General features: G+C 38.5%; 1 protein-coding gene across 12 annotated transcripts in view; it reads left to right on the plus strand.

Moving 5' to 3' along the window:
* The window catches only part of Pcgf5 (polycomb group ring finger 5), a 126300-nt gene that overhangs the window by 68098 nt on the left and 40205 nt on the right, over positions 1 to 17997 (plus strand). For 7 of the 12 annotated variants that reach the window (XM_021253034.2, XM_087184899.1, XM_087184897.1 and 4 more), the window contains one exon: positions 5317 to 5621. In XM_021253034.2, coding sequence (XP_021108693.1) covers positions 5510 to 5621 — 112 coding nt within the window. In that variant the 5' untranslated portion in view covers positions 5317 to 5509. Of the gene's footprint in view, positions 1 to 2998; positions 3139 to 5316; positions 5622 to 8811; positions 8848 to 17997 lie in introns of those variants that run through there. The other 5 variants (XM_013069845.3, XM_004838494.3, XM_021253037.2 and 2 more) reach the window with 2 other exon arrangements.

Here is a 17997-nt window from a genome sequence, read left to right on the forward strand (position 1 = left end):
TTTTCTTTTTCCTAGTCCTGTACATCCAAGGGATAAATATAAACAACTGGGGAGCAGCCCCAGGGGAGAGGGAGAAGCAGCCTAGTAGCTAAAAGTTCTACGTTTGAATACTTAGAATCTACACATAGCTCAGGAAAGTCGCCTTTTCTTAACATTTCCTGTCTCCATTTCTTTTATTGTTATTTGGTTAAGTGAACAAATGTTTGAATGTATTGTTTGAATGTTTTGTGTTTCGTGTGTGTGTGTTGTGTGTGTGTGTGTGTGTGTGTTTATTGTGGTAAGAAAGGGAGGTAATTGCTAAAGAGGGAAGAGGAGAAATCACAGAATATTTCACTAGAAACCATTCTGCCTTTAGGCACACAAAGCACAGATTGCCCTACAATGACCAGATACCCCCACATCTACATTCACATCTACTCCTCCAGTCTATTATGTAACCCTACGTCCACATCCACCTCCAGATATTGCTCTGCAGCATATTTGTGACCTCTCCCTCCATTGCTAACATAAAAAGGATAATTAAAAAACATGGTAAATTTTTAAATTTGTAAAATTTATTAAGTAAAAGACATATTGCCATTAATCTCTCTCAGAATATTCCTTGCTTTGAACACACTTATCCTATCATTCTTGCCACTTTCCTTTTCTAAAAATTTAATCATCACTTATTTAAATTTTATTAAACTTAATCCCCCATGCCTTACAAGTCTTGCCAGTTTCTTTCTTTCTTTCTTTTTCCTTCCATCCTTCCTTCCTTCCTTCCTTTCCTCTTTCTTGTACCGGGGATCAAACTTGGGACCTTGCGCTTGCTAGGCAGGTGGTGGAACCACTGAGCTAAATCCCCGGCCCTGTTCTTGCCACTTTCTAAAGCAGTTCTGGAAGTCCTCTTTCATAAGTGTCTTTACAAGGTTTGATGGAAGACATGGTGAATGCTGCTGGTGAGTGCCATTCATCTGAACGGCAGGCCTGTGAAAACACTACAGTGTGTTCTCATCAACCTTATTCACTGGATCTGTTACCATATGACTTCTGGATCTTCCTCAAAGTCAAAATGACCATAAAAGATAGAAGTTTTGAATTAATTCAGGACATTGAGGCAGCCACAACTCAAGATATTCATGAAGAGGACTTGAAGAAAGAGGGCTTCAGCTAGTGGCAAGAATGGTGGGATGAGTGTGTTCAAAGTGAGGAGGAGTATCTTGAAGGGGGCTAATGGCAATGTGTCTCTTACTGTAATAGATCTTTTTATTTACACAGTATTTTTCAATAATACCTTGTACACTGTTACTATCCACTCAAATTAATTTCCTTCTGGAAAGCTGTTTAACTTCACTTATTGTTGATTACCAATTACATTCATGCTTTTATGGACCTCATTAACTGTTACTCTTTTAAAATACATTTAAAGTAGGTTGAGACACAAAGTAAAAGAATACCAAATAAGTTTGTATATGATGTACTGTAGTATTCATAGTCATATCTTGCATTATATATTTTAAATACACTAGAAATAGGGTGAGTTTTTCACACTGATCTATTTATTCGGTATCTAGGTGAAAGACATGAAGAATAATCCTTCTGCTGTAAAGTCATTTGATCTGACTTGTTTTCTTCTACTTTTTATGATTACCCTGACCTACTGAAGTTGATCCTAGCTTGGAAACTGGCATATTTAGTTTTGCAAAATGGTTCTTAAAAGGATTTTTAAAAATGTAATCATTTGAGGCTGTTTCAAAAAATGTATTGCTTTTGCTGTGATAGTAAAATGATGATTTGTTTTGCTTATGTCTACTTCACATAAGTTTAATTATAAAATGGATAGTTTGCCTTGGTCTCCTCCTTGTTGCATTTCAAATTTTAAATATATCTTTGGACACCTGTATACATAGAGGATCAGTGGTTGTTAGATTTGTTGATTTGTCCCTAGAGTCATCTTCACCATCTATCAGTCTAGCAAAAAAAAAAAAAAAAAATGAGTACTGTCTGTAGAAGATAAAGCAAATATTTTCATTGACCATCAGTTTTTTAGCCATCCCTGCTCTGGTTTCTACAAAAGAGGTGATGATGTAAATGCAACAACTTTTCCTTTTTCTAAAATATAAGATTAGAAGTTGTCCTTTGCAACTTTTTTTTTTGTGCTGGGGATCGAACTTTGCAACTTTCCCTTTGGAAAGTTCCTTTGAACTTTTGCTCCATCGGTGAAGACTGATTCTCTAGCTACACTAGGATTGCTGGTTTGCAATCTTTTAAGGAACTAATCAACAGGTCTAATTTATGTTTAGCAAAATTATGGTTGTAGTAGAGATTTGTGAGTTTGTGGAATGTAGTAGAGTAGGATTGGATGACTAGAGTCCCTTAATGTGCACTTTTGATGCATGCTTTTGCAATGAATGGTCTCCTAAGTCTCAAAGTCCATTAGAAAGAGTACTGAAGGTTTTTGTTTGTTTTGAACCTTGCAAACAGTAATAATTCTTTACCACTTCTCCTGACCCTCACCCTTAGCCCCACAAGGTTCCCCGTTTAGTTACAGTTGTCAAACATCGTGATCACTGGACCCGCCCCACAGTAACAAGTTCCTTAGTGATTGTAAAGGTGTAAATCAAGGGATGTCTTCGTTCTTACTGTGGCCTCGGTGGACTGATTTGGGAAGATGCAACTGAAGAGACAAAATTCTGAAGGGTGACTAGGTCTCGGCACTGACCTTTGCTTTTAAACCCTCCAGGAAAAATATACGTTATTGTTATGATGAAACAACGGGGAGGGTGGTGGTGACAGGGATAAGAACACGAGACAGAATTTGGCCAAAGCAGTGTTTCACACCCAAGCCACACGGCGGGCAGGGGAGGCGGTGGCACCGGGCGTGGCTGTGGGCGGGGCGCGGAGCGGGGGCGGGGCCGGGGCCGGGAGCTGGAGGGGTGGAGTTGCCCTTGGAGGCGGCCCGGCCCTGGGTCCCGAGGCCGTCGCGCCCTATCGGCCAGAGCCGAGTGGCCCCGCGGAGCCGGCGCGCTCCCGCCTGCAGGGGGAGGGCGGACCGGGCGCGGGGATCGGCCAGGCCGCTGCGGGCGCTGTTTCTCTTTCACTTTCCTCGGTTCAGAGGCCGGCGCGCAGGCGGGCGAGGAGCGGCGGCGGTGGCCCTGGGTAGGTACGGGAGGGTTCGGGAGGGGCTGGGCGCCAGCCCGCGCGCTGCCCCCCAAGTTTGCGCCCCGGCGGGATCGGCAGTTCCGGACCCTTGCCGCGGTATGGAGTTGGCGTGGGGTCGGCCGGGGGCCGGAGTCGGTCGGCCGGGGTCCCTGCGCCCGGGAGCCGCGCCCTGCGCTCGGGCGGCCCCTGCCGGCCTCGGACCGGGCCCGCGCACCTGCTGAGCCGAACGGGCGACCGCGCTGGCACCGCGGGAACGCGGAAAAGTTCTCTCCGCGCCGCCGACGCGCCTTTCCGCGAGGACTCGCTTCCTTTAACTGTCTTGGTGACAGGGCGCTGCCCCTCATCTTAACACCACCCAGCTCAGGACCTTGCGTTTCCTCTTTCAAAGACTTGCTCTTGCTCTGGAGCTTCGGAGCAAACCTGTAGGAAAGGCGAGACAGTTAATCCCAACGTACAGAGGAGGATCTGAAACCCTGGCAGGGATAGTAAAAGCTTTACTGAAGGTGACACAGGGCCACAACCCTGATATCCTGGTTAGTCATGCTTTCTGTCACACCCTCAACATCATTTCCCCAGCGGACAGGATGATTACACACAGAACCTGTTCCCTGCACCTTCGCAATAGGTGCAGTAGTTTGATGGAAAACAGTAATGCTTTTTACCTTTGTGGTTACTTTATACTTGCCTGTGTTTAAAGCTATGATAGAGGAAATGTACTTGTTTATAGAATGAATTTAGAAAAATCATCACCTTTCATGTTGTGCTAAGTGAGAGGCGCCTTCCTTGTAAGAAACTGAAAACTCCCCCAACTCCCACACTGGGAACTGAACCAAGGCATCGTGCACCCTAGGCAAGTACTCTGCAACTGAGCCACATCCTCAACCCTTTTAATTTCTTGAAGTAGTATCTTGTTAAGTTACCCAGGGTGAGCAGGAGCTTGGCATCCTCTTGCCACAGTCTCTGAACATTCACACTACACCAGGCCTTTTAAAACTTTTTTTAGAGTAACCTTATCTACAAGCCAACTATGCTAAAAGTTGCGAGAAAATTTAATGACATTTTTTCAATTCTTAGTGTTTGCTAGCTCTGTGTTTAGTCCTTACCACTCTAAGGAAGCCGACACTTTTTTCTTTCATTTTTACAGTTAAAAAACATACTTAGGAAAGTAACACTGCTGTTAGGTTATAAGTCCACTAAACGTGGCATTTCTCTAGGATTTTTCAGTCTGACAGAGGAGGTAAAGAATGAATGTATTAATCAGAATACAAAGAAAGTAGGAGAAAAGGATTAAAAACATGGAAATGATTACACTGAGGAATGCATTGGAAAAGGGTTTTGAGGGATAAGTAGGATGCAGAGGAGAGGATGCACTTGTTTGATAGAAGACAGAAGCTGCATGGGCTGGGGATTTGGCTCAGTGGTTCCGCTGCCTGCTTCCCGAGTGCAAGGACCCAAGTTCGATCCCTGGTACCAACAACAACAAGAAAAAGAAGACAAAAGCTGCAGAGTGGCCATGGGAGGGGACTTACCCCTTGAATTTGCCTAAATAAAGATGTTGAAAGGTATTGTAAGGTTAAACTGTGAGGGGGTGTGTCTTCTATGACATGCTGAGAAATTTAATGGTTTTCTTTTTTCTATTTGTAAGGTAGGAACACTGACATTTTTGAGAAGACCCAAATGTGATAGGATAGAATAAACTTGACACCAAAATGTAAGATGGATTGCAAGTGAAGAGGTAATATGCAAATAGGATGGCTGTGCATGAAATAGAAAAAGACATCAACTCAGTTTGACTATTGAATGTAGGGTACAAAGTGGAAATAGGGAACTGCTTAGTAGGGAAGATAATGACTTCAGTTTTGAATCTTTTAGCTTGTAACATTAGCAGGAACTCCTAATGAACAGTCAAGCATATAGTAAAATGCATTACTAAGGAATGATATCAAAATGAAGCAAAAAGCCTCGATTATCAGTATGGAGGTGACAGTTGAAGCTCCAGGATTGAATGAGTCTGTTCTTGTTTTGAATTCAAGTATTGGAGATTTACAAGTTATTTGTCAAGAATATGTTCTATTCACCCATTCACCCAATTTAGACTATGTGACACTTGCTGGTAATACAGTGGTATTGACACAGTATGAGGAATTTGACATCTTTTTTCTCATCTTTTTACAGTGATTTTGGGAACAGATATGGGAAAGAAGAACCACCAAACGGAGTGATGATCAGCAATCTCATGATAAATCTGGATGTTAGTTCTCATGCCTCAGAACATCCTACTGGAAACCACTATACCAGCTCCTGGATCAGACTTTTTATCCACTTAGTCCCCCTCTTTGCCTGAACTACTAAAGCCCGCTAACTGCGAATGGCTACCCAGAGGAAACACTTGGTGAAAGATTTTAATCCTTACATTACCTGCTATATTTGTAAAGGGTATCTGATCAAGCCAACTACTGTGACGGAATGTCTCCATACCTGTAAGTATTCTATGTCATCTACTTCTCAAAAATTATTCCTATATTCATTACTTTAAAACTACCATGTTCTGTTTTTATCTAGATTTTTAACTTTAGATAACAGTGTTCTAAGAATTATTGTTAATTTTCAGAATATTTGTCACCAGGATACTAGTGCCAAAAAATTTTACATACCAGATACATAGATAGAAAGTTATCCTGGATACATAGAAAGTTATCTATTTGTGACATGAAATTTTTCTGTTATTTCAATGTGACATGAAATTTTTCTGTTATTTCAATCTTAATACATACACTGTAGTTGATTTTTATCAGATTGTAAAATGTTCTAAAAATCATAAAGATTGTTGGTGATGACTTTTAAAAAAGTGAACCATTTCAGGGTCTTTAGTTTAAAAATTTATGCTAAAAGAATTAGTCTGTTGAGAGGTTTGGTTAGGCTGTGCATACTTCAAGTCATTGGTCCTCAAGTTACGATTCCCAGACCAGCACTAGCATCAGCATCCCCTGGGAACTTATCAGAACAACAGATTACCAGCCCCACCCTAGACTTACTGAATAAGAAACTCTGGGAATGGACCTAAGAAATCAGTATTTTAAGGAGTCTTCCAGGTGATTCTAAAGCACACTCAAGTTTGAGAATCACTGTTCTAATTTTGTTATATTGAAAGTTTTATTCTTAGCTGTCCCACTGGAAAAGGAAGTATGTTTATATAGCCTCCCACTGAGCTAAATCCCCAGCCCCAGCCATTTTTATTGGGAGGGGAGGGCTTCCTATGTAGTTCAGACAGGCCTTGAACTCACTATATATCCTAGGCTGGCCTTGAACCTGCAGCAATATCCTCCTGCCTCAGCCTCCCACGTGCTGGGATTACAGGCATGTGTCACCACATACAGCCCTTTTTATAGTCACTTATGCCAAGATTATACATATGTTATACATGTTTTCTGCCAGTATAATTTTATTTTTATTTCAGTGAAAGTAAGTTTAATGCCTATTATGTACACCAAAGTAGATACTTTATATACTTGATTTCATTTTAGCTTTACAGTAAACTTGGAGAAGTCCGCAATGGATGTAGGGAGAGAGAAAGTATATAAGGATTATCTTCATTTTGTGGGCGTAGAAACTAAAAGTTAAGTAACTGTCCTGATGTCACAGCTAGAGCAATGGACCTGAATTCAATTCCAGAGCCTATACTCTTTCTAATATAGTGTGGTACCCCTCCCTCCCTCTCTCTCTTTCTCTCTTTCTTTCTTTGAAGCTTCCCATTTTTTCTCTACTGAACTGACATATTGTACCAGTAGTTTTAAATAACGATGCAAAAAAGAATCAGCTGGAAGTGGTTAATATGGCAAATTTATTTTGCCACAATAAAAAAAAAATAGAGTTGCCTAGGGTGCTATTTAAATATACACATGCTCAGAACCTTACCTGGGTAGATGTGGTGGGTTCTGTAGTAAGGTTTGGTGATGTATATTTTGGAAAGGCAGTCCTGTGATGTATATTCCTTTAGGGCATTACTGGCTCATGCTGTTCAATTAGCAGTTAACTATGAAAAGTGTCCTATTAATTTGTCATTGCCCTATATCATTATTTACATGAATGGATACTGTCAAATTGAACACACATTTATTGATTATCTACTGTCTGCCAAGCACTGTTCCAGACACAGAAAATGCAGTAATACTCAAGATAGTAAAAAAATCTTTGCCCAAAAAGTTTACATTCTAGTAGAGGAAACTAGTAATAAATGTATGCCATGTTAGTAATAAAAGCCACAAAGAAGAATAAACTAAAGTTACAGAGAGGAAAGAATGGGTTATTTTATATGCCGTATCAGGGTCAGCCTCTTTAATATGAGGACAGTTGAACAGAAACCTGAAGTTCTGTGAAGATATGGAAAGAACATACTAGGCAGAGGGAAGATTAAGTACTGTACACAGGCTTGACACAGAAATACACTTCGTAGGTTGAAGGAACAGCAATTCAGTTACATGACTATCGCTGTAGATCAGCTGAGAGATTATAGGGCCTTCAACCAGATAGTAAGATGTGAGTGTCAAGGTAAGGAGGGTTGAATTGTAGCTGTTTTGGAGGAAGAGCCAATAGGATGTGGCTATTCTAGAGTGGGGATTTAATGTTATTCTTCTGTGATTCCCACTGTACCAACCGTGGTACCTGGACATGATCTACAGTCTGCTTTGATTTTGTTTTTCTGCTTCTAACATTTCTGTATTGTTTTTATATTTGGATCTTTCCAGCAAAGACTATCAACTCTGGAAAATGACATGAAACAAAGCACAAATTCCTCTATTTCTGTCTATGTACTACAAATTTTATATATGACCTTCTAAAAGAAAATTTTGAAATGAAATCCCAATTTAAATGTTACTTTTTGGAGGAGAAAAAAACAATTCTATAAATATACATAATTAGTTGATAAGCAAAGATTATTTTTGTATTCTCAATAGCAATTTCAAACCTAAAGAGATAAATAACAGTTTAATTGAACGAGTCATTCTGGTCTCAAGGATCCTTTGCATTCAGTAAGCCCCTTCACTGATAGAAGTAACAAGGCAGAATTGTGATTAAAGTACAATGCTAAATTACAGATGCAACCTTTACCATCGACAGAGAATCCAAAATAGTAGATGATGAAGTCATTTACTCATTCTAGTGCCTCAGCGTAGGTATCTTAAGGATTGTGTTGCACAAAGCTTTGTGCACCTGGAGGTTCTTGGATTTTTATGTACTTTTTGTTTGTATTTATATTAAGACTAATAGGCAAAAACTACCCCCTTGCAAAATATTTTCTCTTTTATATTGATAACATGCGTATATATTGCTGTAAAGACAAGTCCATCAACATTTTTGGGGGTCTTTGGTATGTGGTGATAATTCTGAGTTTTGACTCATCTGCCAGGTTTTTTCATGCATAATGTAGGACAGATACAGTGGTACTGTGGTTTGGAATGGGTATAAAATTCAATAAAATGGCCAAATGGGAAAGGTAGAAAGTGACATTGTGATACCCTATAGTACTTATAGATTTTGACTTAACTTTATAAAAAGGATACTGTATTAAAATAACTGCACAAAAATGATAGTTGTATGATACTATCAGTAAAGCATGAATTGAATAAAGAATGAGTAAACACTAGTTCTTTTTTTCTTTCTTCCCCACAGAACTGAGAATTGAACCCAAGTCCTCATTCATGATAGGCAAGTCCTCTACCACTGTTCTACATCCCCGTATCCCCGTCCCTGTTTTCTTTGAGACAGGATTGCACTGAGTTGTCCCGGCTGACCTCAAACTTGGAATCCTACTCCCTCAGCCTCCCGAGTACCTGGGGTTATAGGTGTTGTGCCACTGCTCTTAGCAGTGAAAACTTATTAAGGCAACAAAGATACTGGTTTTGCTATTCAAGTAAGAAATATATAAGTGAAGCTTTATTAGTGAGCCAAACCAGACATGAAATCTACCCTCTAGGCAATTTAGTCAAGTAAAGAAAGAGTAATCAAGATAAGAAATACATAAATTCAGATTGCAATAAGTGCATTTCTCTTAATTACTTTTCTTGTTGCTGAGACAAAATACCTGACACCCAAGGTTAAAGGAGGACAGGTTTATTTGACTCACGGTTTGTAGAGGTTTTATCAGCTGCCTCCAAAGCAGGGTGGCTTGGCAGACAAGCATCACCCGGGAGAAATAGTTCATGGTGGACAAGAGGTAGCAAAACAAGCAAGGGTCAATCACAGCTTTTTCTGTCCCTTATCTCTTACCCAGGCTACTCAGGTCAGGTAGCACTCACACCCTTAATCCTAGCACCCTTGATCCTAGTATTGCATCATGAATCATTCCCAGCCTCACACACTCTAGATTCAGCCACCTCTGGACAAGCCCTACCTATGACCACATGAGACTCTAGGGGGACACCTAAACACAAGCCAGAACAGTAATGAAGATAATGAAACACTGATGATATAGCAGGTTTGTGTCAGGATATTGGAGCACAGTAGGATGCAAAAGAAGAAATGGAATGTTTCTGAAAGTCCTAAAGCCAGAGACATAGAGGTGCAAGAGCTGCATTGCAGTGAGAGGTAGGAATCATTTCTGCTTTCACATGGATAAATGAAGTTACTTCACCCTTCTTTCAAATTACTGTGCAAATACACTTCAGCTCTTTCTTTCCCTTATTTAAGCTACGTAGATGCCTGACTGCCCTGTGGCTGTAGTGGAAGGGCCCAAAGGGTGAATAGGCTGAAGTACTCTAAGTACATAAAAGAAAGAGAAAGGGGAAAACCAAGTTTGTTTAAAGGAAGGACACATAGATGGTGGGACATTGCTGTTACAGGCTTTTGGCAAGGAGATGCAAAACAAGTAAACAAAAACAAAAGCCACACCTTTAATAAGACTCAACAAACTTCACCTACTAATACTGCTTCCCTTATGTAGGTTAAGGCATTTAAGAAATACATAAAATTTTTAAATGATTTAAAAAATTCAATCACAAATGAATTTTGCATTAAGTCATCACTTAATGCTAGATGAATTAAATCCACATTAACAATGGTGAGACAATTTTAATGATCTGACCTAAGGAAAAAAATGATCACACAAATAATTACGTGTCGGACACTTTTCTAGTCACTGGGGATAGAGTGGTAAATAAAGTAAATTTGAAACTTAACGCTTTATCAAGAAAACCTCTCATAAGCCGAGAAGAACTAGTACATATAATATGTGGATTTATCTTTTTCTTTTCTATATGAACTTGTTTTCTCTGATACTTCAGCTACTTATGTTGATGTCACCTAAATCTTTATTTCCAGTGTAGACCTTCTTGGCTTCAGAATCTTGAGACTTCAGCCACCTATGCTGATGTCTCTCAGATGTTTATTTCCAGTTTAAACCTTGCTTCTTAGCTTCAGAATCCTATTGGATGCCCTACACCCATCTGGAAGTCAACACATCTAAGAGTGACTGAATCTACCCTCACTAGAAAAACTGTGACAAAATCCTGTCTGGTCTCTCTCTTTGATAATTCTCAAGTCTGTCCCTTTAGTTCCCATCCCTGTTAACTGTTCTCACTCAGGCCCACCTTACTTCTCACCAGAGCTACACGTTCTTAACCTGTATCAGAGTAGCAGTAATTAAAAACAGCTTACTGTCTTTGTCATTGTCACTCTTCAGCCTATCTCAAAATTTCTTAAAGGTACTCTGTTGCCCTTTACATAAGTTAAAGTGACTTAGCTGTGATTGGTTTCTGCCCATCTCTTCTTCTCCCACCACCTACCATGCATATATGCAGATATTCAGTTCAGCTGTTTACTCTGCTTGGCATGAACTACTTTTCTTCTGTGCTCATCTAGCAGCTACATATCCTTAAAACTCAGCCCTTCCACGGTGTCCCACTCAACTGCTCACACAGACAGGATTTAAGTTAAGTGTCTCTTCAGTATCTAGTACTTGAGTGTTCAATGAAAGTTTAAATGATCAAATGAATGCCTAGTAAGTCGATAATTTTATTGTGTGCTTTTCCTTTCAAAAATTTAAATGCAGTAGGAGATAACTTGAAAGGCATGTGGGCAATATTGGTTAGGGATTGTGAATTTAGGAAAACTATCTTCTAGCCTCTGTAGACATGGTGTGAATCTCAGCGACAGGGATGGACTCTAGACTGGGGACTGGAGATTGATGATCCTATTAAGGGATGCTCCACTGTTGCACTAGGGTCCTGAGATATTTTCTGAAAGCTGCATAGAGTATATTTTCTGGTAATTGTATAGGCTGTTGACTTAAAATGAAAGACTTTTCACTTAAACTAAGGACAAAAGAGCTTTGTTCCAGGAGCTCACATGTGATGAATGCAGTGCACTAGTTCTTAACCCTTTTGTGGACAGAAGACCTTTTAAAATCTAGTGATTCTTTTCTCTGGAGGTGGTGTTTCTAGACTTAAAATTCTGTGATAAGGAAAAGGAAAGCTTTCTTCTTTCTGCCCTTCAAAGATTGTGGCAGTAATCTCTACCTAAGCGTGAATTCTTTGGAAAAACACAATGTATTTATTTTTTTAACATATACAAAGAAGAATTCATTGATAAAATACAGTTGATACTACAGTTAGGATACTTGGTGATTTTATGTGGTGATATGTAAGAATGAAGGACTAAGTTATTTAAACAGTACTATTGTTTTTAAACAAGTATTATATACACATAACTACTTAAGGCACAGAGCTCATGATTGTTTGATATAAAATCTTATGCTACATACACTTGTTACTCAAAGTGCAGTCTCAAAGTGCTAGGTGACACTAGCAGTGTCACCTGGCAACTTATTAGAAGTGTAAATTCTTGGACTTCACTGCAGACTCACTGAATCAGAATCTCAGGGAGAGGCCAGAAGTCTGTAATAATTGGCCCTCTGGGTATTTTGTGGTACACTAAAATTTGAGACCCACTCTTCCAGACCAGACACTTACAATATTAGCATCTCTTAAACTAGCTGCTTTGTACTTTTAATTGTTGTAAGTAAAATAAATGCTAATAAAAGATTAAAATGGTAGCTGGTGTTTATTTAATATTTCTCATGGGAGTCCTGAGTTTTGCATTCATTGTTTTGTTTAACAAAGAGCTTTTCTAGTTAGCTGGTATTATTTAATCGTTCAACAAAAGTTTATTCACACCTACGTGTGCCATTATTCTAGCCAGTGGGACCACAGCAGTTAATGTGATAGGCATAGTCTGCCTTTCTAGATCTTAACGTTCTGATAGGTGAGAAAGACAAAAAGCGAGTGAAGAATGAAATTTAAGGTTCTATATATAACACATGCTATCTGAGACAATAAAGGAGAGAAAGATCTTTCTTGGGAGTTATATTTGAGCCGAAACCAAACTAATAGGAAGGAGCAAGCTACAAAAATGTTTGAGGGAAGATGACTTCACATTATTATCGAGATTTTTTTTCACAGACAGATATGTTAAGAAATATAGTCAGTAAGTGATAGACCTGAGTTCAGAATTCTGTGTAGCTGACCCAGGTACATCTGCAAAATACATTATGATATTTTCCTAATTTTCTTCTTTGTTCTGCTTAGCTTTATTTTCTAAAATTTCTTTAAGGGTCATATTAAACAATGCAGAGAGAGAGAGAGGGAGAGAGAGAGAGAGGAGCAAGAGGAGCAAGACATGGGAGAACCTCTTCTGTTTTCTTCACTGTATAATCCATTCAGGATATGAATGTTTCTAATTCTGAATGAATAGCCTTTATAATGAAAAAAAATAAAATGGAGTTTCTAATACTATATTATTCATATATTATTTTAGAGTAAACTGTTACAGAATAAAAATCAAATACCCAAATAGAAATTATAATTGTAGTATTAGTAGTTGCAAGTATATGTTTTCGGTTCTAGAAATCATTGGCATACTGTAATATTTCAAGTAGTATTTTGGCAGAAATTGGTCATTCATTCATTAACATGTTTATAGTATTCATTTGGATGACTATTTTTAAAATAGGAAGAATTATAGATTTTAAACAACCTAGGTATCATTATTACTAGTAGTAATGTTAATGATTAATTAGGTTTGTGGTTCAGTTAGCTTTTGACACTGCATTAGTAAGTGAGGACTGTTTAAATAATTGAACAGAGTATCATAGCAGATACTAATGGACAAAAGTAGGGTATAATAGAAGTTTAAAAAATGAAATTATCTTTATTGACCTCTGAGAATAAGGAATTTATAGGTTGGTATGAGAACTGATGCCAATATTTGATAAATTATATAACTTAAAATAGAAAAATATTGAAGACTAGAAACTATGGGGAGTGTACAGGTATGTTTAAAAGTATAGCCCAAAGGCTGAGTAAGTGTTATGAACAAGCACAGTCTAGACTTGCAGAAATGACAAAATTTTCTTCTAGATACTTGAAGACTTTTCACAACTACTGATATTTCACACAGACTGGTTTTTAACAGACCATTATATTGTATCAAAAATGTTTAAACCAGTAAGCAAAGCTTATTTTCTCAGATTACTCAACCACTGACACTCCTTTACTGAATTAATTAAAAAATATCAATGTTAGATTTTAGTAAATATTGAATTAACTCATTCTAGTTGTCAAAACATTACTGGTAAACTCAGAATCTCTCCTCTTGTGTTAGTTGACAATGTAGGCTTCTTTCTAACTTGACTATAGTAGCACATTTGTAGGCCCTAAAATCTTGATTCCCTTAAGTACTCCTAACCCTGTGTCCACATTTATTCCATACATTTTTACTGAACACTTCTTCCAGATCCTGTTCTAGGCATTTGGGACACATAAGGCAAAATAGTACACAATAAGTAAATCATAGTGTATATTAGATACTATAGAAAAAGGGAAAAAAATCATACTGGAAAAGGGGAATTGGGCAGTTAGTGAAATGTTACAATTTAAAATCTGTGTTTACACTAGACCTCATTAAGTGACATATATAACAAGGACTTAATGTAAAGGAGTGAGATAATATTTGAAGGAAGAGTGTTTCAAGTAGAGAGAATAGCAAGATAGCAGACTCTTAGAGTCAGGAGTGTGTGTAGCATGTTGAAAAATGGTCCAAGGCCAGTGTGGCCAGACAGATTGTGTGAAGGAGCATTAAGAGAAGTGATGGGAATATCCATTGCCCACAGGCAAGGTGCACAGTTGTTACAGGACCAATTTAAGGACTTTGGCTTTCTTTCTGAAAGCAGTGAAGACCCATTTCAGGTAGAGTTTTGAGTACAGTAATGGATATTATATTTTTTTATGTTTAAACAAATCATTCCAACTACTCTGTTGAAAAGAGACTTGTTAGGAAGCTCCTGCAGTAATCCAGGCAAGAGATGGTGATGGTTTGCACAGTGGTGGTGGTGGTGGTGGTGGTAAAAGTTACCAGATTCTGACTATATCTTAAAGGTAGATGCGTGCTTCCTAACGAGTTTCATGTAGATCATGATAAGAAAAATGTGTCAAGGACAGCTTCAGAACTTTGACCTAAGAAGCCAGAAGAATAAAAAGTCATCAGATGATAAAGGAAAGCCTGAGGGTGGAAGATTAGGGGATTATTTTAGATTAATTTTTGGAAATTGAGTGTAAGCTGTGAGATATCCAGATGGAGATGTCCAATTAGGAGCTGAACATATGAATCTAGATATCATCAGCATATTTAAACAGTAAAAACATGAAGGGAGTGAGTATAGAGAGAGAATAGAAAAAGACCAAGGACTGAGTTCTGGGGGACTGCAACTTTGACCCACCAAGAAGAAAACAATGACATAGGTAGAAAACAGAAAGAGTGCAGTCCCAGGAAGCAAAGTAAACATACAGTGTCAAAAAGAAGGGACCAGCTATATCAGATGTGTTCAGTAAGCTAATACTGAGAACTGTAGGCCATGTATCATCTTGTCAACGTTTCAGTGGAGTGCTCAGAGTGAAAGTGTAGATACATGTGAGAGGATGACAAGTTTTTATTTTCCTGACTTTAACAATTATACTGTAAATAGTAACCTTAATAAAAGTAAAGATGAAAAACAAAGGCTTGGAGATAGTGTATGTAGCTCTGTCAAGGAGTTTTACATCAAAGGAAAACAAAGAAATGTGATAACTGATAAGGGAAATACAGTCAGCAGAAGTGCTTGTTTTATACTGAGGAAATAATATGTTTAAATGTTAATAAGAATCTTTAATAGGTTTTTGGACAGGTCATGGTGAGGGTAGAGATTGGCTTTAATACGTACAGTATGTGGAAACCTGGAAACAGGCCAGAGCACAAAGTTTAGATGCTAGTGAGTAGGTGTGGTGGTAAAAGTTTTCTTATCTTTGATTCAGCTGTTTTCTTTTTTCCTTCTGTTTTCAGTAAAATAGCAAGTGAGGTCTTCAGTGGAAGGTGAGGATGGAGGAGGATATGATGGGGGTTTGAGGAGAGAGGAGAAATATGAAGTATTGGCAAGGAGCATAATGGACTTGGGGCATTGAGTTATGACCGCCTGGCAGACGAAAAACCCTATTTGTGAGGTTCATGGTCATGAATTTAAGGTGAGAGACCAATCAGCATGGTTGCATGTTTTTTCTCCCACATTGTGCAGCTGTAATATTATAGAAGCAGAATATCTATAGAGAGTTGGATTTAGACAAGAATGTAGTTTAATTGAACAAACATGACCAAAAAAGAGACGGCGTTTTAGTCAGCTTTCTTACTATAGGGCAATATCTGCGGCAGGGTACTTACCGTGAGAAAATAGGTTTATTTAGCTCACAGTGTTGGAGGTTCAAAATTCAAGATTGGGTGGCAGCGATTGGTTTCCCTTCTGATGAGGGCTGCATATGGTATCACAGCATAACTGAAGTATACGTAGGAGCAAGCAGTCACATCTCAGACCAGGAAGCAAGAGGAAGGGCCCAGGCTTGCACCTTTTATAACAGACTTCTCTTGTGAGAACTACCAAGAGGTCACATGAAAACTAATTTAATCCCTTTCAAGGTCATGCTTTTGGTGACCTCAGGACCTCTTACTAGGCCCCACCTCTTAAAGGTTCCACCACCTTCCACATGATCACACTAAGGCATCAGTCCTCCAAACCAGGGTTGGAAGAGTCATCCAAATTATAGCACAGGGCCAGAGGAGTCAGAGTAGAAGAGAGCAGAGCTATCAAGGATGTGTGTGAGGAAGGGATTATTTTGATTGATCATAGAATTTATATTAGTAAGGAGGCGATTGAGGCCATCAGCACTCATTGAGCTCTTCCTGACTCTTCCCAGACCCTGGAGTCACACTTGACTCCATAAGCCAGCCTACAGAAGTGATAATCTTTCCTGCATTCCTTGACTTGTCTCCTAGCCTGCTCAGTCTAACCTAAGCCTATACTTAAATCCAAGGTTTCTGTTGTGACCCTGTTTTGCTGCCTGTTCCTTTTGTCCTAGGGGGGAAAAGTGAAACAAAATAAAACATGCAAAACAAAAACAAAAAAGCAGCCTTTTTATTCAAGGGAAAATAGTGCTACTCTTAGAATGTTTCATAAAATTACAGTTAAGACCTTTGAAAGAGATATGCTTTATATAACAGCGTAAGAAGACAAAGATGTTCATTAGTTCCTTAAGTAAAATGAGATACTGTCTCATGGAATCAATTCTGGAACTTTTTAAAAAATTAGTAGTTTGCATGTAGGAATATGTATGAAAAGCAGGAAACTGATACCTCTTTGCATATGACTATAGTTTCCTTATAAACTGGCAGATAAAGTTTTCAAGACAAAAATTATGTATGTAAAATAAGTATTGTCAAGAATGGCACACAAGGGCCAGGGATATAGCTTAGTGGTAGAGCACTTGCCTAGCATGTGTGAGTTCCTGAGTTCAGCCTTCAGCAACACACACACAAATACACAAACACCTATGTGCATGCGCACACACGCACAAAATGGTATCTTAAGATAGTAAAGGACTTAAGGAAGGAAGAAAAAACATGCATCTAAGTTAACATAAAACCAGATGATTTTAATAAAGGAGGACAGCTATTGATTAGTTTTAAAAAACAGCATTACTAATAAATATAATGCCAAGAACACGAGAGAAAAGAGTATTATTGTTTTATTAGCAGTGATATCAGAATAAGTACTCAAAAAGAGAAATCTGTACAATTTTTTGTGCTATCAAAGCTGGGAAGAGATGTGGGTGGGCCATAAACCCAAGGTAGCAACTAATTTGTGGGCCTTGTTTCTGTTGTAGACTTGCCCCTAAAACTTGAAAAATAGGAAATGGGATAGTTTGATAGTTTAACTAAGAAAATCAATTTATAATAGCATATCAAAGTATGTATATTCAAAATAGTTGGGGAAAGACAGAGTAAGCCAGCTTCTGGACCATTGGATCTGTACTAGCATTGGATTAAACATGAAGTTAAGGAAAAGATGCCTAATGGAAAAGTGTTGGACAGTCTTGAACACGTATCTACCCCAGAAAAAGAAATGTTCTTTAACACAAAAATGGGCAGCTCCATTGAGGTAAAACAGTGTCTTATACTCATACTTACATTGTAAGACCATCCCTGGGGTGGAGATGGCTGCAAGGAATTAATGCCAACTAGATGATGGATATTTCCTGTCCATTTGCAAGATGGTCTATTGAGATACCTGTATCAAACTGGTCATAGCCTGATGCTGTTTCAATACTTTATGTTGATTTTCCTTGTTAAGATTTTATGGTCATCCAGAAATCTTATTTATATCTGTAGCTCATATTTATTGTGTATTTACAAGTTATTAGATACTGTAAGCCAGTAGACATTACATATACAGTATATCTCATTTAATCCCTATAAGAACTCTGTAAGGTTGGTATTTTTGTT

The sequence above is a fragment of the Heterocephalus glaber genome, unplaced genomic scaffold (assembly GCF_053883595.1).
Source record: "Heterocephalus glaber isolate CG9 unplaced genomic scaffold, H.glaber_assembly_v1.0 deba00001497, whole genome shotgun sequence".
Taxonomy (NCBI): domain Eukaryota; kingdom Metazoa; phylum Chordata; class Mammalia; order Rodentia; family Bathyergidae; genus Heterocephalus; species Heterocephalus glaber.